Here is a 23,757-nt window from a genome sequence, read left to right as displayed (position 1 = left end):
GTACACGTGGGAACGCTGAACAGTCGTCTCCATGGCAACGCGGGGACGCCACCACCACCACCACCACCACCGCCACCACCATCACCACCACACAGAAAATTTACATGAGAGAGAAAAAGAAAGAAAAGGAGTGAAACGAGAGACCCAGAGAGTGAAGGGAGGGCCGTTACATAAGGGAAACTAAAGACTAACAAACTAACTAACTAATCAACCACTTCAACCACACAGAAAATTTACATGAGAGAGAAAAAGAAAGAAAAAGAGTGAAACGAGAGACCCAGACAGTGAAGGGAGGGCCGTTACATAGGCGAAACTAAAGACTAACAAACTAACTAACTAATCAACCACTTCAACCACACCACCACCCCCACCACCACCTCCACCACCACCACCACCACCTCCACCACCACCTCCACCACCTCCACCACCACCACCACTATGGCCGACAACAAAATTAGTTCCTTGGTTAAATACGACACGCCAGTCCTCGTGACCACCAAGAAGAAGGACGAGAGTGATAAGGTGGGTACACACACACACACACACACACACACACGTCTTTCTCTCTCTCTCTCTCTCTCTCTCTCTCTCTCTCTCTCTCTCTCTCTCTCTCTCTTCCTTCATTCGTTATTCATTTTCTCATCTCTTATTCATTCCTCTTTATTTCTCTATATTTCTCTTATTCTTCTTATTCCTCTCTTCTCCATTCTTCTTCTTTTCATTCCATTCATTCCTCTTCCTATTTCTTCCTTCCTTCCTTCCTTCCTTCCTTTCCAATTCAATTATTTTTTTTCTCTCACTAACAAGTATAATAATAATAATAATAATAATAATAATAATAATAATAATAATAATAATAATAATAATAATAATAATAATAATAATAATAATAATAATAATAATAATAATAATAATAATAAATAGAATAACAATAATGAGTATAATAGATTTCATAAGCAGAAAAATACATTAATAAATACAATGAAAATATTGACACCTTCAGTAAAGTATAAGTTATTGTATCCGTGTATGTATGTATGTATGTGTGTATGTGTGTGTGTATGTATGTATGTATAGTTTAGTTTGTTTATTTATTTGTTTTATCTTTCTTTTCAGGTTCCCATGTTGAGTATGAGAGATGGTATTCCTACAGACATATCAGGTAAGCGTACACACACACACACACACACACACACACACACACACACACACACACACACACACACACACAAGGAATGAAAAAAAGAGGAAAATGTATAAGGAATAAGAAGAAAAATAATGAAAAGAAAAAAAGAGCAAAATGAGAGGAAGGAAGACAAAGGAATATGAAGAAAAAGAAGGAAAAGAGAAGGAAATAACAGAGAGGAAGGAGAAAAGGGAGAAAAAGAAAGGAAAAAAGAGAAGAAAGAAAGAAAGACAGGTAATAAAAGGAAAGCAAAAAAGGGAAAAGGAAAAGTAGGAAAAAAAGGAAGGAAAAGAGGAAAAAAATGGATATCGAAAACAACAAATTAAAAGCAAAAGATGAAAGCACACACACACACACACACACACACAACCCCTTGCACCCTTCCTCTCATGCCCCTAGAAAAAGGACAATCGACAAAGAATAAGAAGAAAAGACATTAGACGAGAGTAAAAATGAAAAAAACAACAACGAAAAAAAAGTGAAAAAAATGAAACCACCAAACTCTTGCATCACAAACCAGGACACACACACACACACACACACACACACACACACACACACAACCCCTTGCACCCTTCCTCTCATGCCCCTAGAAAAAGGACAATTGACAAAGAATAAAAAGAAAAGACATCAGACGAGAATAAAGATGAAAAAAACAACAACGAAAAAAAAGTGAAAAAAATGACACCACCAAACTCTTGCATCACAAACCAGGACACACTCACTCAACCTCTCACTTATATCTTTATGCCCCCAGAGACCAGCAGCACCAGCGCCCCGGGTCTGAGCGGTCCCCTGCCCCGCGGAGGCCCCCTGGGAACAGCCCCCGCGCCTCGCCTCAAGCTGCCGCCCCTGCACGAGTTACGGAAGAAGGAGACGGAGGAGATCCTGAACCTGATCCTGCCGCCGAGGGAGTGGGAGGAGGAGGGTGAGGAAGGCAGTGGTTGGGTAGCTTGAGTTTTTTTTATTTTTCTTGTCGTTATTCCCCATTTTTTTTCTTTTACAATAGATTACTTGACTTACTCCTCCTCTCTCCTTTCCTTGCTTCTTTTCTTTCCTCTCCTTTCGTACTTTTTCTCTATTGCTTTGTCTTTCCTATTTTTTCATTCGTTTTCTTTTTATTCCTCAAATTCTTTTCATTATTCTTATTTCTGTTTTTTATGGTTTCGTGTTTTCCTCGTTTTCTTTTCTATCCTTTCACTCCTTTCCTCTTATTCCATGTCTTATTTCCTCTCATTTAATCCCTTGTCTTCCTTCTCTCGTATTTCCTCTCTTTTCATCCATTATTTTTCTCTTTTCTCCTCGATGTTTTTCCTCCTCCTCGTTTTCTCTCATCTCTTTTCATTTCCTTCAAGCTCATTCCTTTTCCCTCCTCCCATTCCCTTCTCTTCCTCATCTCTTCTCATCTTTCCTCCCTCATGCCCTATTTTCATCCTTCTTTTCTTTCCTCTCCTTCTCTTCACCTTCCTTCACCTCCCTAAAACCACCCTCCTCTCCTTCCTTTCATCTCCTTTCACCTCCCTTCTTCCCTTCACCTCTCCTCACCTCGCCCCCTCCCTTCTTCCCTTCACCTCACCTCGCCCTCTTCCGCCCCAGGCCAGCTATGGGTACAGAGTGTGTCGACCACCCCCGCCACCTCGGTAGACGTCCAGCAGCTTCAGGAGGAACTTGATTTGCGTCTGGAGGAGCAGCAAGCCTTCGAGACTGGCATCTGTCCCGTCAGGAGGGAGCTCTATACGCAGTGCTTCGGTGCGTAACTCCGTATCTCTGTTTTTTGGTTGTCGTTAAATTTTGTCTCTGTGTTCTTAGCTGTCCCGTGTTGTAGATTGACTGATGGATAGATAGATAGATAGGCATTGATTTCTCCTCTTTTTTTATTCCTTTTCTTTCCTCCCTTTTCTTTCTTTGTCTTCTTTCTCCTTTTATTTCCTCTCTTTTCTTTCCTTTTCTTCCGAGTTCTGGTTTTAATTCTCTTCTTATTTTCTCTCTTCTCATTCCTTGCCTTCCTCTTCCTTCTCTTCTTTCTTCTCATTTCATTTCGTGTCTTCTTCCCTTCATCTTCTTTCTCTCTTTTTTTTCTTATTTTTTGTCCTTCCTTCTTCTTTCCTTTCTTTTCCATACTCGTCTTATTCCTCCTCCTCCTCCTATTCTCTCTTCTATCTTCTTTCATTTCTTTTGTTTTCCTCCTCTTCATTTCTTCGTTTTCCTCCATTTCCCTAACTAACTAACTAACTAACTAACTAACTAACTAACTAACTAACTGACTGACTGACTGACTAACTAACTGACTAACTACCCCACCAATTAACCAGCTCCCTGATCTCTTCTTATTTTCTCTCTTCTCATTCCTTGTCTTCCTCTTCCTTCTCTTCTTTCTTCTCATTTCATTTCGTGTCTTCTTCCCTTCATCTTCTCTCTCTCTCTTTTTTTCTTTTATTTTGTCCTTCCTTCATCTTTCTTTTCCATACTCGTCTTATTCCTCCTCCTCCTCCTCCTATTCTTTTCTCTCTTCTCTCTTCTTTCATTTCTTTTGTTTTCCTCCTCTTCATTTCTTCGCTTTCCTCCATTTCCCTAACTAACTAACTAACTAACTAACTAACTGACTGACTGACTGACTGACTAACTAACTAACTAACTACCCTACCAATTAACCAGCTCCCTGATCCCCCGTTCGATTCCCGCTGCAGACGAGTTGATCCGCCAGGTGACCATCAACTGTGCGGAACGGGGCCTTCTTCTCTACCGCGTGAGGGACGAGATACGAGAGACCCTGGACGCCTACCAACGCCTCTACACCTCCTCCTGTGCCTACGGCGTGAGGAAGGCGCTGATGGTGAGAGAGAGGAGGGGGAGGAGGAGAGGGAGAGAGGGGTAGTGGGGTAGGAGGGAGAGACAGAGAGGGAAATATGTCTGTTTGAGGCGATCTCCTGTGCCGGGTAAGTCTGTTTTTGAGGAGATGGTAGAGAGAGAGGGAGGGAAGGAGGAGAGATAGAGAGAGACAGGCAGGGGAGACAGGAAAAAGGGAGAGAGGGAAGGAGGAGAGGAAGGAGGGAGAGAAAGAGAGGAAATATGTCTGTTTGAGGCGATATCCTGTGCCGGGTAAGTCTGTTTTTGAGGAGATGATAGAGAGAGAGGGAGGGAAGGAGGAGAGATAGAGAGAGAGACAGACAGGGAAGACAGGAAAAAGGGAGAGAGGGAAGGAGGAGAGGAAGGAGGGAGAGAAAGAGAGGAAATATGTCTGTTTGAGGCGATTTCCTGTGCCGGGTAAGTCTGTTTTTGAGGAGATGGTAGAAAGGGAGGGAGGGAGGAGAGAGAGAAAGACAGGCAGGGGAGACAGGAAAAAGGGAGAGAGGGAAGGAGGAGAGGAAGGAGGGAGAGAAAGAGAGGAAATATGTCTGTTTGAGGCGATCTCCTGTGCCGGGTAAGTCTGTTTTTGAGGAGATGGTAGAGAGAGAGGGAGGGAAGGAGGAGAGATAGAGAGAGACAGACAGGGAAGACAGGAAAAAGGGAGAGAGAGGAGAAGGAGGGAGGGAGAGGGGAAAGTACACACGGATAATAGATAGATAGATAGATAGATGGTGAGATAGATAGATAGATGGGTGTATGATAAGATTAAGTGCATACACACACACATACATACAGACAGACAGACAAACACATATACACGCATTGTTATTGTAAGCCTAATCAATAATCGGTCAGCTAAGTATGTATGTATGTATGTATGTATGTGTGAGTGTGTGCATGTGTGTTTCAATAATAAGATGAAGGAAGCTAATCAATTAATCGGTCTTAAATCATTCATTAAATTATTCAAACAAATTCTTACTCATCGTCTTACTTTTCTACTTACCTACTTACTCATCTACTTACCTACCTACTTACTCATCTACTTACTTATCTACCTATCTTACTTATGCATTTACCCCCCCCCCCCACCTACTTACCCTCCCCCCTTCCCCCAGGCCGAGGAACACAAGGTGAAGGTCGGGGCGCGGTGCGAGGAGCTGCGGGGACAAGTTCGCGAGCTCCAGCAGCAGGCCACCACGCTGAAGCAGGACATCGAGCAGGTGGAGAGGGAGGCGCAGGAGGCGAGGCAGGCCGAGGCGGACAAGCACGAGGAGACCAAGCGTGTGCACCAGGCCAGGATAGAGATTCTCAAGGTGGGTGAGGAAGGGTAGAGGATGGAGGAGGGTAGGAAAGGGATTAGGCATTAGGAGAAAGGATCAAGATGAAATACGTGTCCGGATAGAGATTCTGAAGGTGCATAGTGAAGGAGAGACGATCGAGAGGGGTAGGGAAGGGGTTACGAGGGTTTGGGGTAGAGGATCGAGCGTGCGAGAAAGGGATTAGGGAAAAGGATCGAGGGTTTAGGACGTCCAGGGATGAAATACGTGTCCGGATAGAGATTCTGAAGGTGCATAGTGAAGGACAGAGGATCGAGGGGGGTAGGAAAGGGATTAGGTATTAGGAGAAAGTATCAAGGGCTTAGGACGTCCAGGGATGAAATACGTGTCTGGATCATGGAGGTCTGGATAGAGGTTCTGAAGGTGCATAGTAAAGGAGATAGAGGATCGAGGGGGGTAGGAAAGGGGTTACGAGGGTTTGGGGTAGACTCCCGGTAGAGGATCGAGAGTGCTAGAAAGGGATTAGGGAAAAGGATCAAGGCGGAGAAACACGAGGAGACCAAAGAGCGTTCACCAGGCCAGGATAGAAATTCTCAAAGTGGGCGGTGGGGGATAGGGGATCAAGGGGTGTTAGAGGTGGAGGATAGGGGATCGAGGGGTGTTAGCGGTGGAGGATAGGGGATCGAAGGTGTTGGGAAAGGGATTAGAGGAAAGGATCAAGGGTTTAGGACGTCCAGGGATGAAATACGTGACTGGATAGAGATACTGAAGGTGCATAGTGGAGGATAGAGGATCAAGGAGGGTAGGAAAGGGATTAGAGGAAAGGGTCAAGGGTTTAAGACGTCCAGGGATGAAATACGTGTCTGGATAGAGATTCTGAAGGTGCATAGTGGAGGATAGAGGATCAAGGAGGGTAGGAAAGGGGTGTTAGAGGTGAAGGATAGGAGATCGAAGGTGTTGGGAAAGGGATTAGAGGAAAGGATCAAGGGTTTAGAACGTCCAGGGATGAAATACGTGTTTGGATAGAGATTCTGAAGGTGCAAAGTGAAGGAGAGAGGATCGAGGAGGGTAGGAAAGGGGTTACGAGGGTTTGGGGTAGAGGATCGAGCGTGCTAGAAAGGGATTAGGGAAAATTATTAAAGGGTTAGGACGTCCAGGGATGAAATGCGTGTCTGGATAGAGATTCTGAACACACACACACACACACACACACACACACACACACACACGTAGACATTTTCCCACAGTTATTGATATTGATTGATTGATAGATAGATAAATAGATAGAGATTGATTAATTGATATAGATAGATAGATAGATAAACAGATAGCTAGATAGACGGATAGATAGACTGATTGTTTAGTTGATCGATAGGCTGATTGATTGATTCTGTTTGTTTGTTTGTTTGTTTGCTTGTTTCAGAAAAAGCTGGAAGGGATTATCAAGCAAGCAACTCAGCCCAAGAAATAATAAAAAAAAATACTTACACTTTTCTTTTTTTCCTTTCGCCTTCTACTTACGACCTCAACTTACGATATATACTTACAATTCATACTTACGATTCATATTTACGACTCCTACTTACGATTTACACTTACGATATACAGACTTAAATTTGTACTTACGATTCATATTACGACTTCTACTAACGACTTTTTTTTTTTAACTTACAATGGGCAGTTAACGTGTGTGTGTGTGTGTGTGTGTGTGTGTGTGTGTGTGTGTGTGTGTGTGTTAGCTTGATACACTTTCCACACACACACACACACACACACACACACACACACACACACACACGTGTGGGTGTGTGTGTGTGTGGGTGTGTGTGTGTGTGTGTGGGTGTGTGTGTGTGGAAAGTGGATCATGCTAACACACACACACACACACACACACACACACACAGACACACACACACACACACACACACACACACCTGTGTGTGTGTGTGTGTGTGTGTGTGTGTGTGTGTGTGTGTGTGTGTGTGTGTGTGTGTGTGTGTGTGTGTGTGTGTGTGTGTGTGTGTGTGTGTGTTAGCATGATCCACTTTCCTCACACACACACACACACACACACACACACACACACACACGGCAACGTCAAACTTAACAAACATCCCTTCCAACTAATCACCACCAATCAAACACACGAACAAAATAAAATATAAAACACAAACACCAATTACACAACACCACGACATTCGATCACCTAGCAACACAAACAACACCTTACCTGTACGCCTGCTGAACCGGTAATTATCGTACACAGGTGAGAGTGATGTTTAACCCATACGAAGAGGAGAGAGAGAGAGAGATGGAAGAAGAGAGAGAGTAAACAAGGAGAGTGAGAGAATGAGAGAAGGAAGAGAAGAAAAATAATGAGAGAAAAAGAGAAGGAAAAAGATTGAAAGAAAAGGAGAGAGAGAAAAAGGAGAGCGAGGGAATGAAAGAAGGAAGAAAATAAAAATAATGTAAGAGAAAAAGAGAAGGAAACAAATGGAAAGAAAAGGAGAGAGAGAGAGAGAGAGAGAGAGAGAGAGAGAGAGAGAGAGAGAGAGAGAGAGAGAGAGAGAGAGAGAGAGAGAGAGAGAGAGAGAGAGAGAGAGAGAGAGAGAGAGAGAGAGAGAGAGAGAGAGAGAGAGAGAGAGAGAGAGAGAGAGAGAGAGAGAGAGAGAGAGAGAGAGAGAGAGAGAGAGAGAATGAGAGAGAGAGACACAAAGAGAGAAAAATAGAGAGAATGAGAGAGAGACAGAGAGAGAGAGAGAGAGAAAGAAAGAGAGAGGAAGAGAGAAAAGAGAGGAGAAATGAGAGAGAGAAGAGAAGAGACGAGAAGAGAGACAGAAGAGAGAATAGAAGAGAAAATATACGAAAGTTGAGGCAGAATCGAATGTCCTTGGCCGGGGATCGCCTGTTTACTGACCATCGACTTATCAGGCTCCCTACACGTACTTACGATTATTATTATTATTATTATTATTATTATTATTATTATTATTATTATTATTATTATTATTATTATTATTATTATTATTATTATTATTATTATTATTATTATTATTATTATTATTATCATTATCATTATTATTATTATTATTATTATTATTATTATTATTATTATTATTATTATTATTATTATTATTATTATTATTATTATTATTATTATTATTATTATTATTATTATTATTATTATTATTATTATTATTATTATTATTATTATTATTATTATTATTATTATTATTATTATTATTATTATTATTATTATTATTATTATTATTATTATTATTATTATTATTATTATTATTTTATTTTAGTTAGTTTTTATTGTAATTATTGATTATTATTATTATTATTATTATTATTATTATTATTATTATTATTATTATTATTATTATTATTATTATTATTATTATTATTATTATTATTATTATTATCATTTTTATTTTATTTAGTCTCGTACCAGCCTCACTCACCGCGTCTATGTTTTGACAGTGGAGGAAACAGCTCAAGGAAAACAAAACAAAAAAGCATCAACAAAAAGGATTTAGTCTCGTACCCGACTCACTCACCGCGTCTATGTTTTTACAGTGGAGGAAACAGCCCAAGGAAAACAAAAACAAAAAAGCAACAACAACAACAACAACAAAAAACCACTGGCCCTATAAAAGCAAATAGAAAAGTGTCCAAAATCTACTTACGATCTGAACCTATGATATATACTTACAATTTCTCCCTATGATTAATATCTAAGACTTCTACTTACGATTTGCACTTACGATATATAGACTTACATTTGTACTTACGGTTCATACTTACGAGAGATCAATTTCGGGAGAGGTGTCTTGGTACTCTCCTCTCTTGAAAAGTTTAAGTCGTAGGCAGGAGGAAATACAGACGAAGAAAGGCTGTTCCAGTTTATACCTTTTTAGTTTCATGGTGCTGCCCACAGATATGTCAATAGTTATACAATCACACTATACTTTCAATCAGTCAGTTTAATATGTAGCGAAAAGGATGAAAGAATGAAGATGCTGGTCAACTCTTGCATAAGGGATTTGGACGGTATAGGGGTGAGGTTGAGTGGAAAGTCGTATGCAGCGGGGACACGGAAGTGGGTAGGCATGCAGTTAGTAAGTTCAGAAGGGCAGTCAGCATAAAAATATCGATATAACATAGAAAGATAGGCAACATGGCGGAGGAATTTACATTATTGTTACAAATTTCTGCTAGCGTCATGCAGAATTCTCTCAGGAAGACGATGGTGGCCTCAGTTTTTCTTAGTAATGAGTGGTGGGGTCAAGAAAGTGGCTGGGAGTGACGTGTGTGAAGTCGTCGGTTTTGGATGAACTGGGCACACAAATTTGACAAGGCTCTCGAAGGAGTTCTGGGCATTTCCAGGGGTAGTTTTATGACCCTGGTGGTAGTTTGATCCTTCCTCTGCATCATGAACTTAAAAAAAAAATACTTACGAGGACCCGACTGACCTCCTTTTTGGCCTTTGAGAATAGTTGAAGTGCGGAGTGGAAGAGGCGTCACCTGCAGGGCCTCGGCGCGTGCTCTAATATGTAACTCTATGGCGAGAGGCGAAGGCGCGGTGTTTACAGTCATGCAGTCTTGGGTGAAAGGCGGCGAGGGGAGGGTGTGCGGATGTATGTGCTGCCGACCAGGTTTGACCCCACAGCACTGACCTGACCTCGTGCTGACCCCCCCGTGACCTGACCTGCGGGTTGACGAAGGTGGTGACTTGGTGGGAGGGTTGTAGGAACGCACACACGCACGCACGGTTGATATTTAATGTTGGAAGGGAGTTTGATAAGTTTTGTTTGAAGAAGAAGAAGAGAAAAAGAAGAGGAGGAGAAGAAAACGAAGAGAGAGAAATAGAGAAAGAAGAGGAGGGATATTTTGGGTAGAAGAGAAAAAAATAAACAAAACTATGGTGGTGAAGAGAACAGTGTAGAGGAGAACAACAACAACATTAACAAAAACTGGTGTTGAGGAGAAAGGGAAGAGAAGAGACAGAAGGTGAAAAGAAGTGACGGTGGTGGTGAAGTCAAGACAGTGAAGTGATGGTGAAGAGAACAAACAGTAATGGTGAAGAGAAGATGAAGTTGAAGAGAAAATAAACTGGTGAAGAGAACGAACATTGGCACTGAAAAAACAACAGATATGGTGGTGAAGAGAGGAGAGAAATGGTGATGAAGAGAAGAAACATCAGTGTACAAGAGGAGAGACATTAGTGTAGAAGAGAAAACCTGAAATCGATGTTGAAGAGAAGATGAAATTATAAAAAAGAAGAGGAGGTAGTGGCGAGGAGAACAGTTAGTGATAGAGAGAAGACATAGTAGTGGTGAAGAGAAGGGAGAGTAATATTGAAGAAGAGAATAGACAGTAATGTAGAAGAGAAAATAATTGATGTTGAAGAAATGAGGAAGAGATTATAGTAAAAAAAGAAGAGAAAGGGATAGTGAGGAGAACTGACTGAGTGTGAAGAGAAAAAAAGAGGAAAGAAGAGAAGTGGTGAAGAGTTTAAAGAGTGGTAAAGAGAAGAGAGAAAAAGAGTTAGTAAAGATGAACTCTGACAGCGAAGAGAACAATGTAGAGGAGAAAAATAACAATGAACAGCGATACCAGTGAAGAGAACCGGTGTTGAAGAGGAAGAAGAGGGGGAGCTGCAGAAGAGAAGAGGAAAAGGAGAAGAGAAGAACGATGAGGAGAAACTTGTGGAGAAGAGGAGGAAGAGAAGGAGGAGGAGAAGCCTTGTCGCTATCGGAGAATTTGGAGGAAGAAGAGACATCAGGTGAGAGAGAGAGAGAGAGAGAGAGAGAGAGAGAGAGAGAGAGAGAGAGAGAGAGAGAGAGAGAGAGTAAACGAAACACCGAAGCTTCACTCGTTAGAACATGTGTGTGTGTGTGTGTGTGTGTGTATACCCATTTAGCGTGTATATTACGTCTATGTCTATTTGCCTTGTGGGTGATGTGTCTTTAAACTATCTAGCATCTTTCTTTTAGGCTAAGGAGAAAAATGTATAACTAGCCTACCATCTAATCACTTGTTTTGATGTAATTATGAAAAGATCGTTTTAAGGGATTTCCTCACTTAGATTAATTATGCTTCCTCCTCTCTTTCCTTCCTTTCTTCCTCTCCCTTTCTTCCTTTCTACTTCTCCTACTTATCTCTATCCTTATATAAATCTACCCCTCTCTGTTTCCCTTCCTTCCTCAATCTCTTTTTCCTCCCTCTCCTTTGCTACGCCTATGCCATCCTCCTTTCTTTCCTTCCTATCTTCCTCTCCCTTTCTCCCTTTCTACTTCTCCTACCTACCTCTATTCTTGGATAAGTCTACCCCTCTCTGTTTCCCTTCCTTTCTCAATCTTTCTTTCCTCTCCCTATCAGCGTTTTCCTCTAATTCCTCCTCCTATTGTTTCCTCCCTCTCTCCTTTCCTCTCTCCATCAACTTCCGTATCCCTCTTCCTCTCCTCGTCTACCTTTTCCTCTTTCTCCCCTTTTGCTTTCCTCCTTTCTCTCCACTTCCTCTTCCTACCTCCTCTCTCTCTTTCTATCAACTTCCGTATCCCTCTCCTCGTTTGTTTTTTCCTCCTCCTCTTTTGCTGTCTTCCTCTCCCTCCACTTCCTTTCTCCCTAACTTCGTAACTTCCTTCGTAAACAGTGGTGCCCCTCCCTTCCACACAAGTGTCTTAATATCTCACCAAGCACCTGTGGAACCCAATTATCGTGTTGTTTCCGGTGTATAGAAGAGTATCAAGACAAGACACCTGGCTACCGGATCTGACCCTCTTCAAGCATACATCATCATCAACCGCTTTAGACTCCCACTGACTGTTCTCTTCAACACTACTTCTTCTTTTTATAATCTCATCTTCTCTTCAACGTCGATTTCAGGTTTTCTCTTCTACACCATTGACTGTTTCTTCTCTTCTACACTGATGTCTCTTCTCTTCAATACCATTTCTTACTTCTCTTCACCGCCATAGTGTTTTTTTTTTTTTTCAGTACCAATGTTTGTTCTCTTCACCAGTTTATTTTCTCTTCAACTCCACTTCAAGGCCTCAGAGAAGATCAGTCGAGTTTTCAAGAGTGTTTTTCATGTTCAAGGTTCAAGCCCATAAATAGATAAATAGATGGATAGATATAGATAGATAGTAGATATATAGATAGATAGATCGATTGATCGATAAAAATTGATGTAGATATTGATATACTGATAGATATTGATTTAAATTTTGATATAGATATTGATTTAGATAGATAGATAGATAGATAGATAGACATACATATATTTAGTTAGTTAGTCAGATAGATAGATAGATAGATAGATAGAGAGAGAGAGAGAGAGAGAGAGAGAGAGAGAGAGAGAGAGAGAGAGAGAGAGAGAGAGAGAGAGAGAGAGAGAGCGCAGCCTTCCCCCCACCCCCCCCATCGACTTTTCTACATTCGTCCCCCCTGAAATGCCTCCCCTCCGGCCACGTTTTCTCTCTCACTTCCTGACAACAATATCCTCGATTTAGGCTTTCGTTACATCTTTTGAGGCCACATTCAGTATTCTTTCTTCTTCTGTTTGTTTTTCTTTTGTTTTTATTTATCTACTTTCTTCTTTATCTTCTTCTTCTTCTTCTTCTTTTTCTTCTTCTTCTCCTTCTTCTTCTTCTTCTTCTTCTTCTTCTTCTTCTTCTTCTTTTGTGTTGTTATTATTGTTGTTATTAAAAAAAACATGACAGAACGTAAAATGAAAAAGAAAAAGAAAATACTAATTAAGACGCGAGAACAAAGAAGAAGAGGAAGAGAAGAAAAGAAGGAGGAGGAGGAGGAGGAAGGGAGTGAAAGACAGGGAAGGGGAGGAAATGAGGAAAAAAGGGAAGGTATATAAAAGAGAGGAAGAAAAGAGGAAGGGGGAGAGACAGGAGGAGGAGGAGGAGGGAAGGAAAAAAAAAAGATGGAAGGGTAAGGGAAAGAGAAAGTAGAAGGAGGAGGAAAGGAATGGGGGGACGGGGAGCCGGGTGTGCAGCGGAGGGAAGTGAATCAAGTGTAATTGTAAGTGTTGGTGTGTTGTGGTGACAAGTGTGTGTGTATTTGTTTTCTGAATGAGTCTATTGTACCGCAGTCTGTTGAGGGAGGCTGTTCCAGTGGTGTATGGTGCGTGGAAAGTATGAGTGCTTGTATGCGTCAGTGTTAGTGTGATATGTTTGGTATTTATGGATGTGTGTGTTACGAGTACGTTGACTGTTTGCGTTGTGTAAGTATGTATGTGGGTCAATGTCAATGTGAGTGTTTGTGACCTTGTACATAAGTGTAAGTCTGTGTGCTTGTCTGCGTATGTGAAGAGGGTCCATGTTTATCTGTTGTTTGATCCGTGTTGTGATGCCAGGCGTTCGAGTGTAATTGTTTGTAATGAACCTTGCCGCCTTGGTGTTGATTTGTTCTAACCTATCAATGTTTCTGTGTGTGTAAGGATCCCACACCGTGGAGCAGTATTCCAGTGTTGGTCTCACAAGTGTGTCATAAGCTATGTGTTTAATGTCAGGTGTGCAGTTATGTAGATTCCTCCTCAGGAACCCCAGTGTTCTGTTGGCTGTGGCACTGATGTGGTCTATGTGAGTGTTGAACTTTAGGTTAGTGGAGAGGTGGACACCAAGGTACTTGTGTGTGTGGATTGATTCAAGGTCTGAATTATGGAGAGTGTAAGTGTGATGGGTGGGGTTGTGCGCTCTGGTGAATCTTAACAGTTTGCATTTGTCTGGTCGGAAATGCATCTGCCAGGTGCGCTCCCACCGCTCGAGGGCGTCCAAGTCTTTTTGTAGCAGTCTGCAGTCGTCAGTAGTCTTTACTGCTCTAAACAGTAAACTATCGTCGGCAAATAGTCTAGTGGAAGAGTTAGGCGTTGACAGTGGAAGATCGTTAATGTACAGGAGGAAGAGAAGGGGGCGTAGAACGGTGCCGTGTGGGACATCTGAAGAAACAGGGACAGTGTCAGATGAAGATCCGTCAAGAAGAACACGTTGAGTCCTGTTAGTAAGAAATGCAGTGATCCAGTGAAGAATAGGTCCTGAAATATCGTAGTATTTCAATTTTAGTGTCAGTCTTTTGTGCGGGACTTTGTCGAAGGCTTTGGCAAAATCAAAAACAATAGTGTCAACTTGTTTAATGTCACGTCGGTCAAGTAGCCTCGTCATGTCGTGATATGTAGTAATGAGTTGCGAATGAGGAGGAGAGGAAGATCAAGGGAGAGGAAGAGGAAAAGGAAGAGAGAAATGAGACAGGAGAAGGGAATGAAAGAGAAAGAGAAGGTATAGGAGAAAGAGGAGGAGAGGAATGAGAGACAAGAGAAGAGAAGGGATGAGGAGGAGAGGAAGAGAAAGAGGAGAAGGAAGAGAGAAATGAGACAGGAGGAGGGAGTGAAAGAGAAAGAGAAGGTAGGGGAGAAGGAGGAGGAGAGGAATGAGAGACATGATAAGAGAAGGAATGAGGAGGAGGGGAAGAGAAAGGGAGAGAAAGAGAAGAAAGAAAAGAGAAATGAGACAAGAAGAGGGAATGACAGAGAAAGCGAAGGTATAGGAGATGAAGAAGAAGAAGAGGAGTAAAGATAAATAAGAAAACAAGGAAGAGGAGAAGGCAAGAGAAAGAAAGAAGAGAAAGAGAAGAGTAAAAATGAAGACACGAATGAGGAGAGGAAGGGAGAGGAAGAGAAGAAGAGGCATAGAGGGGAAGAGAGAAAGATGAGAAGAGAAGAGCGTAAGGGAGAGGAAGAGGAGGAGAATGGTAAAGATAAAGAGAGGAAGAGAGAGGAAGAGAAAGAGAGGAGTAGGAGGAGGAGAAAAAGAGGGAAAGGGGAGAAGAGAAGGAGGAAAGTAAAGGAGAGAAAAGAAAAGGAAAAAGAGAAGGAATGAAGAAAAGGATAAAAGGAGAAGAAGAAGGAGGAAAGGAGGAGATAAAAAAGAAGAGGAGGAGAAGGAGAAGAGAAAGTGAGGAGAAAGGGAGAGAAAAGTAAAACAGAGAAGAATATTAGAAGAAAGAGGAAGAGGAACAAAGGTGAAGAGAGAGAGAGAGAGAGAGAGAGAGAGAGAGAGAGAGAGAGAGAGAGAGAGAGAGAGAGAGAGAGAGAGAGAGAGAGAGAGAGAGAGAGAGAGAGAGAGAGAGAGAGAGAGAGAGAGAGAGAGAGAGAGAGAGAGAGAGGAGGGATAACACCTTGATGACGTCACTCAGGTAGACGGGAAGCTGGACTCAACATGGTATTAGTTATTGGTCACCATTGATCCGAGGAGGAGGAGGAGGAGGAGGAGGAGAAAATGTCGGAAAAAGTGTTGTCGAGGAAGAGAAAATAATAAGGTCAACAGTAGTAGTAGTAGTAGTAGTAGTAGTAGTAGTAGTAGCAGTAGTAGTAGAAGAGGAGGAGGAGGAGGAGGAGGAGGAGGAGGAGGAGGAAGAGGAGGAGAAATATGAAGAAGAAGACAATAGGAAAAAGGAAGATGATTAGAAGATTAGGAGGAGAAGTATTATGGGGAGGAGGAGGAGGAGGAGGGAAAAGGAGGATAATATGGAAGAGACGGAAATAAAGGAAAAATATAATACGAAATAAAATAGAAAAAAAATATTGGAAGAGGAGGAGGAGGAGGAGAAGGGGAGAGGAAGATGATATGGAAGAGATAGAAAAAAGGAAAAAATAAAATACGAAATAAAATAGAAAAAAAGTAAATTGGAAAAGGAGGAGGAGGAAGAGGATCAAAAGGAGGAGGAGGAGGAGGAGGAGGAGGAGGAGGAGGAGGAGGGGGAGAGGTCTGACCTGGGAAGAGTGAATATTTTAAGTCTGTTTTGATTACGTTTTGGCCGAAAAGAAACAAAAGAAAATAGAAAACTAAATAAGAGAAAGAAAGAAAAGAGAAAATGAAGAGGAAAGAAGAGAAAAAAGAAAGGAGGAGAAAAAGAAGGAGAAACATTTTTGCTTCACTGATGACATTTCAACCACCACCACCACCACCCACCACCACCACCACCTTCACTACCACCACCATAATCACCACCACCACCATCACCATCACCACCACCACCACCACCACCACCACCACCACCACTATCACCATCACCACCACTACCATCGCCACTACCATCAACCATGGGGAGGCGGTGGCTGAGTCGTCAGAGTAACGGCCTCGTGTTCAGGAGGACGCAAGTTCAATCCCCGCCCGGTGCCACCAAGCTGGGATTTTTCAGCCGCCGCCAAGTGGCATAAAACTACCCACATGCAAAACTACCCACATGCAAAACTACCCACATGCAAAACTACCCACATGCTGTCCAGAAGACCACCTATCAACCCGGACTCTAGATTCTAGGATCAAAAATGAGCTCTGGGAGGGCAGCATGAGCCAATGCAAGATGGCGCCACTATAAACACTCGCCTGCGCCAGAACGGGCTGGGCCGACCATCAGGACCCACCGGAAAGAAGCCTTGGCCCGACCATCAGGACCCACCGGGAAGAAGCCTTGGCCCGACCATCAGGACCCACCGGGAAGAAGCCTTGGCCCGACCATCAGGACCCACCGGGAAGAAGCCTTGGCCCGACCATCAGGACCCACCGGAAAGAAGCCTTGGCCCGACCATCAGGACCCACCGGGAAGAAGCCTTGGCCCGACCATCAGGACCCACCGGAAAGAAGCCTTGGCCCGACCATCAGGACCCACCGGGAAGAAGCCTTGGCCCGACCATCAGGACCCACCGGGAAGAAGCCTTGGCCGACCATCAGGACCCACTGGGAAGAAGCCTTGGCCCGACCATCAGGACCCACTGGAAGAAGCCTTGGCCCGACCATCAGGACCCACCGCGAAGAAGCCTTGGCCCGACCATCAGGACCCACCGGGAAGAAGCCTTGGCCCGACCATCAGGACCCACCGGAAAGAAGCCTTGGCCCGACCATCAGGACCCACCGGGAAGAAGCCTTGGCCCGACCATCAGGACCCACCGGAAAGAAGCCTTGGCCCGACCATCAGGACCCACCGGGAAGAAGCCTTGGCCCGACCATCAGGACCCACCGGAAAGAAGCCTTGGCCCGACCATCAGGACCCATCGGGAAGAAGCCTTGGCCCGACCATCAGGACCCACTGGAAGAAGCCTTGGCCCGACCATCAGGACCCACCGGGAAGAAGCCTTGGCCCGACCATCAGGACCCACCGGGAAGAAGCCTTGGCCCGACCATCAGGACCCACCGGGAAGAAGCCTTGGCCCGACCATCAGGACCCACCGGGAAGAAGCCTTGGCCCGACCATCAGGACCCACCGGGAAGAAGCCTACCGCCACTATCACCACCACCACCACCACCACTATCACCACGACCACCACCACCACTATCACCACGACCACCACCACCACCACCACTACCAAAGAGAGAGAGAGAGAGAGAGAGAGAGAGAGAGAGAGAGAGAGAGAGAGAGAGAGAGAGAGAGAGAGAGAGAGAGAGAGAGAGAGAGATCCCTTCCCAGCATCCACCAGAGAGTGGAGTCAAAGGCTCTTCGTCTCATCAGCTCTCCTCCTCATACTGATAGTCTTCTACCTCTCAAATTCCGCCGCCATGTTGCCTCTCTTTCTATCTTCTATCGATATTTTCATGCTGACTGCTCTTCTGAACTTGCTAACTGCATGCCTCCCCCTCTCCTGCGGCCCCGCTGCACACGACTTTCTACTCATGCTCATCCCTATACGGTCCAAACCCCTTTTGCAAGAGTCAACCAGCATCTTCACTCTTTCATCCCTCACGCTGGTAAACTCTGGAACAATCTTCCTTTATCTATATTTCCTCCTACCTACGACTTGAACTCTTTCAAGAGGAGGGTATCAGGACACCTCTCCTGATATTGACCTCTCTTTTTGGACACTCCTTTGACCTCTATTCAGGAGCAGTAAGTAGCGGGCTTTTTTTAAATATTTTTCTTTATGCCCTTGAACTGTCTCCTTAGCAGTAAAAAAAAAAAAGATTCAACTCTTCCCAGCATCCACCAATAAGATTCAACCTTTCCCAGCATCCACCAATAAGATTCAACCCTTCCCAGCATCCACCAATAAGATTCAACCTTTCCCAGCATCCACCAATAAGATTTAGCCTTTCCCAGCATCCACCAATAAGATTCAACTTTTCCCAGCATCCACTAATAAGATTCAACCTTTCCCAGCATCCACCAATAAGATTCAACCTTTCTCAGCATCCACCAATAAGATTTAGCCTTTCCCAGCATCCACCAATAAGATTCAACCCTTCCCAGCATCCACCAGTAAGATTCAACCCTTCCCAGCATCTACCAATAAGATTCAACCCTTCCCAGCATCCACCAGTAAGATTCAACCCTTCCCAGCATCCACCAATAAGATTCTACCTTTCCCAGCATCCACCTATACGATTTAGCCTTTCCCAGCATCCACCAATAAGATTCAACCCTTCCCAGCATCCACCAATAAGATTCAACCCTTCCCAGCATCCACCTATAAGATTTAGCCTTTCCCAGCATCCACCAGTAAGATTTAGCATTTCCCAGCATCCACCAGTAAGATTCAACCCTTTCGCAGCATCCACCAATAGGATTCAACCCTTCCCATCATCCACCAATAAGATTCAACCCTTCCCAGCATCCACTAACAAGATTCAACCCTTCCCAGCATCCACCAATAAGATTCAACCCTTCCCAGCATCCACCAATAAGATTCAACCCTCCCCAACATCCACCAATAAGATTCAACCTTTCCCAGCACCCACCAATAAGATTCAACCTTTCCCAGCATCCACCAATAAGATTCAACTTTTCCCAGCATCCACCCATAAGATTTAGCCTTTCCCAACATCCACCAATAAGATTCAACCCTTCCCAGCATCCACCAATAAGATTCAACCCTTCCCAGCGTCCACCAATAAGATTCAACTTTTCCCAGCATCCACCAATAAGATTCAACCCTTCCCAGCATCTACCAATAAGATTTAGCCTTTCCCAGCATCCACCAATAAGATTCAACCTTTCCCAGCATCCACCAATAAGATTCAACCCTTCCCAGCATCCACCAATAAGATTTAACCCTTCCCAGCATCCACCAATAAGATTCAACCTTTCCCAGCATCCACCAATAAGATTTAACCCTTCCCAGCATCCACCAGTAAGATTTAGCATTTCCCAGCATCCGCCAGTAAGATTCAACCCTTTTGCAGCATCCACCAATAAGATTCAACCCTTCCCAGCATCCACCAACAAGATTCAACCCTTCCCAGCATCCACCAATAAGATTCAACCCTTCCCAGCATCCACCAACAAGATTCAACCCTTCCCAGCATCCACCAATAAGATTCAACCCTTCCCAGCATCCACCAATAAGATTCAACCCTTCCCAGCATCCACCAATAAGATTCAACCCTTCCCAGCATCCACCAATAAGATTTAACGCTTCCCAGCATCCACCAGTAAGATTTAGCATTTCCCAGCATCCACCAATACGATTCAACCCTTCCCAGCATCGCTTCGCTCACCAATATGGAAACTGTGGCATATATTTTCAACACTAGAGCAACTGAAATTCTACAAGCAATCCCTTTTGTTTTTGTTTTGAATAGATAGTTACGCGCCTCTCTCTCTCTCTCTCTCTCTCTCTCTCTCTCTCTCTCTCTCTCTCTCTCTCTCTCTCGTTTAGGACAGACCATCCAGTTTGGGCCTTAGAGCCTGTTTGGTCTTGCTATCTATGTAATTCTATGTAATTATCTCTCTCTCTCTCTCTCTCTCTCTCTCTCTCTCTCTCTCTCTCTCTCTCTCTCTCTCTCGTCCAAATATAGGTCCCGTCACATACATATTTCGTGGGTTTGCCTCAAAAATAGCCGAGTGACGTAGGCGGAGGAAGAAGAAAAGTTTAAGGAGGAGGAGGAGGAGGAGGAGGAGGAGAAGAAGCAGTGACGCAAATGGTAGTGACCTCACAGTGGGTCGAGATGTGACATTTCGGTGACGTGGCATCTAGAGGTACCAGGTGTAGGATGGTCCGTTTTTCTGCACCTCACGAAACAAAGGCTCATTTTCTTAACACTTCGTCGCCAGGAACACACATTTGACAAGGCTTTCGTAGGAGTTTTTGGGCACTTCCAGGAGTAGTTTTATGGCCCCTCTGTTACTTTGACCCTTCTTCTGTACCGTGAATGCGAAAAAAAAACCCTGTAATTAGAGCCCGGGTGATCTCGTTGGCCTTTGGAGATAGTTGATGTAAGAGTTGGAAGCGTCTGAGGATACCAAACAAAGGAAGATCGCATTCACAAACACAAAGAAACATCACACACAAACACAAAATAACTCACAAACGAAAAAAATCATAGCACAAACAAGTAAAGGAAGATTTCACACACAAACACACAGAGAAACACACATTTGACAAGGCTTTCGTAGGAGTTTTTGGGGCACTTCCAGGAGTAGTTTTATGGCCCCTCTGTTACTTTGACCCTTCTTCTGTACCGTGAATGCGAAGAAAACAGTCCGGGTGATCTCGTTGGCCTTTGGAGATAGTTGATGTAAGAGTTGGAAACGTCTGAGGATACCAAACAAAGGAAGATCGCATTCACAAACAAAGAAACATCACACACAAATACACAAAAAAACACTCACAAACGAAAAGAATCATAGAACAAAGAAGTTAAGGAAGATTGCACATACACATACACTCACAAACACACACTCATAAACACAGGAACTTATAAAAACAAACACATGTAAAGAAAAATCAACAGTCACAAACAAAAGAACATCAACATTCACAAACACAGTACAAACATATCCACAAACAAAATAAAACATCACACACACACAAACGAACATATACATTCACAAACACTCGGAAACAAAAAAGAAAACATCACATAAACAAAAAAAATATAAAAAATTCCTTGTGTTGTGTTTGGTGTTCATGTATAAGTGACGAATTTTGAGGAAACCATGTGCGGGAAACCTCTTGTATACGAATCAAGTGTTGTATTACAGAACATTCGTCGCCAGAGTTCACATATTTGCCAAGGCCTTCGTAGGAGTTCGGGGCATTTCCAGAAGTACTCTTACGACCCTGGTGGTAGTTTGACCCTTCCTCTGTGCCATGAACCTAAAGAAACACGCATTAGAACCCGATTGACCCCCTCTTTGACGTTTAGAATTTGCTGATATGAGAAGGGAAAGTGTCTAATAAAACCGACTCCAGTGTTGCATCGAAAACCTAAAACCGTTATGGGGTGTAAAATATTGAATAGTTTGGTTGAACTGTGAAATTGGTTCTTAAAATTGGTATCCGCCTTATTTGAAATTCCACAACTCGACTTCACCTTACTCTTGTTTTCTCTTAGTCTCTGGTTACATGACGTCAGTGGTGGTTGTGGTGGTGATGATGATGCTAGTGGTGGTGGTGGTGGTGGTGATGCTGGTGGTGGTGGTGGTGGTGGTGGTGGTGGTGATGCTGGTGGTGGTGGTGGTGATGGTGTGGCATTTCGAGAGAGGATGCTGCAGGAGATGGGTGTCCGTGGTGGTGATGCTGGTGCCTGACTGACGGTGATGTAGTGGTGACTAAACAGGTGATGATGATGATGATGACTGGTGATGGTGACTAACTGATAATGATGATGTGGTGATTTTAATAGTGATAATGATGACTTAGTGTTGATGATGATGACTAAAATGGTGATGATAATGATTTTGAAAGTGATATCAGCGGGGAACATGACATTGAAAGTGACTGATTGGCTCACGTGGACTGGTGAAGGAAAGTGACTGTTTCATATACCCCGTGGCGTGAAAGTGACTGTCGCGGGAAGCTATCTTGAAAATATACGCATCGAAAGTGACAGAAAATGACTAAAAATGAGCGAAAGTGATTCAAATTACTTACGAAGGGAAAGTGACTGGCTCTAATATACCGTGGAGTGAAAGTGACTGCCGCGGGAAGGGTAGCTTGTATATTTGCGCATTGACAGTGACTGGAGGTAAATGAAAATGAACGGAAGTGACGGAAAGTGACTGATGTTACGATAATTAAGAAAAAAAAAACGCTGAACTTGACTCAATATAACCAAAATACAGTGAACGAAGGTGTGTGGAAACTCTTTTGAAATTACTTTTTTGAACATTAAGAACACTAATACTAATAGATAAATATATAAACTACCACTACTATTACTACTACTACTACTACTACTACAACTACTACTACTACTACTACTACAACTACAACTACTACAACTACTACTACTACTACTACTACTACCCCCCCAACCCCCCCCAACCCCACCACTACTACTAAAAATACTACTACTAAAAAGAACAATAAAAAGAAAAGGAATAAAAAAAACTCAGAAGGCGAATATGAACACGTAGAAGAGAATGCAGTCACGCAGCCTTCAGATAAACGTAACCAAAACTCAATAAATGAATGAATGAATAAAGGAATCAATCAACAAACGGCCAAGCAAGACGCGAGTACACACAAGCAAAGGAACGCGAGAAGAAATACAAAGGAATAATTGATCGCTAAAATACCGTTCACTCACAATCTATAACGCAAATTCGCCGACATAAAGGAAGGAATGGCAATAGAAAGAAAGACTCGCACATAAAGGAGTAAAAGACGAGTGAGGAAGTACGAGAGAAGAGGTAAAGGAATCGCAGAAAATGTTTAAGGAGGAGAAATTAGCTAAAGAAACATAGGTGATAAATAATTATAGAAGCGATACAAGTGATAAAGAAAGCGAAAGAAACAGTGAAAAAAACTAAAGAAAGAGTAAATAGCTAAAAAAATAAACAGTAAAAACGTGACATAGAAAGAAAAAGATTAAATAAGCACAGAAAAGATAGAATTAGTGATAGAGAGAAAGAAAGAAAAAGAGGAAGAAGAAGAACAGGTGAAAAAGAAGAAGGAAGAACATAAATAACAACAGAAAGAAAGAAGTCTAGTAAAAAAACATCAAAGAAAAGTGAGGCGCAAAGGACGAAGAGGAGGAAGGAAAAGAAAAAGAGGAAAGGGAAGAAGAGGAGGAGAAGGAGGAGAAGAAAGAGGGACATAGATGGAAAAAAAAGAATCCTAAGAAAATAATTACATAATAAAAGTGAGACGAGAAGAAGGAAGAGGAGAAATAAAAAGAAAAAAAGAAAAAAAGAAGAAAGGAAGAAGAGAAGAAGAATAAAAAAAATATAAACTAAAATATAAGGAAAGAAGTCGAAAAAGAAAAGCAGAAATAAAAAGTTAGACAAGGAGGAAGAAAAAGGAGAAAGAAAAATCAGAAGAAAATAAGACAAAAAGAGGAACATAGATAACGAACGAAGGAAAACAACAACAAAAAAAAAAGAGTAAGAGAAAGAAAAGTAAGACAAGGAGAAAAACAAACAAAAAACAAAAGACTATCAAGAGAATAAAAAAGCGGAGAAAGAAATAGAAGCGAAGAAAGAAAAAAG

The 23,757-nt window shown here is 42.7% G+C and overlaps 2 protein-coding genes and 1 long non-coding RNA gene across 6 annotated transcripts in view; 2 read left to right on the top strand and 1 right to left on the bottom strand.

The window, feature by feature from the left end:
- The first annotated feature begins 399 nt into the window (after positions 1-399).
- Positions 400-5,394, top strand: LOC127005724 (33 kDa inner dynein arm light chain, axonemal-like). Its single transcript, XM_050874839.1, has 6 exons — positions 400-522; positions 1,117-1,162; positions 1,944-2,114; positions 2,783-2,935; positions 3,874-4,019; positions 5,152-5,394. The coding sequence occupies exons 1-6, from the start codon at positions 439-441 to the stop codon at positions 5,365-5,367; spliced, it is 816 nt and encodes a 271-aa protein (XP_050730796.1). The 5' UTR covers positions 400-438; the 3' UTR covers positions 5,368-5,394.
- Positions 5,395-9,903: 4,509 nt separating this feature from the next.
- The window catches only part of LOC127005343 (uncharacterized), a 135,976-nt gene continuing 122,122 nt past the window's right edge, over positions 9,904-23,757 (top strand). Inside the window, exon 1 of the mRNA XM_050874110.1 lies at positions 9,904-11,104. Within this exon, the coding sequence (XP_050730067.1) occupies positions 11,014-11,104 (91 nt within the window). The 5' untranslated portion in view covers positions 9,904-11,013. The remainder of the gene's footprint in view (positions 11,105-23,757) is intronic.
- Positions 17,772-19,862, bottom strand: LOC127005671 (uncharacterized). 4 transcript variants are annotated; one of them, XR_007758840.1, is made up of 4 exons: positions 19,557-19,862; positions 19,302-19,405; positions 18,745-18,790; positions 17,772-18,384 (listed from the first exon to the last, which is right to left on the bottom strand). It is a non-coding gene; the product is annotated as an uncharacterized LOC127005671 (long non-coding RNA). The 4 variants fall into 4 exon arrangements; XR_007758842.1 differs by having other exon boundaries at positions 19,332-19,405; XR_007758841.1 differs by lacking the exon at positions 18,745-18,790 and having other exon boundaries at positions 19,316-19,405.

This window comes from Eriocheir sinensis, chromosome 30 (assembly GCF_024679095.1).
Source record: "Eriocheir sinensis breed Jianghai 21 chromosome 30, ASM2467909v1, whole genome shotgun sequence".
Lineage (NCBI taxonomy): Eukaryota > Metazoa > Arthropoda > Malacostraca > Decapoda > Varunidae > Eriocheir > Eriocheir sinensis.
This window is presented reverse-complemented; position numbering and strand designations above follow the sequence as displayed.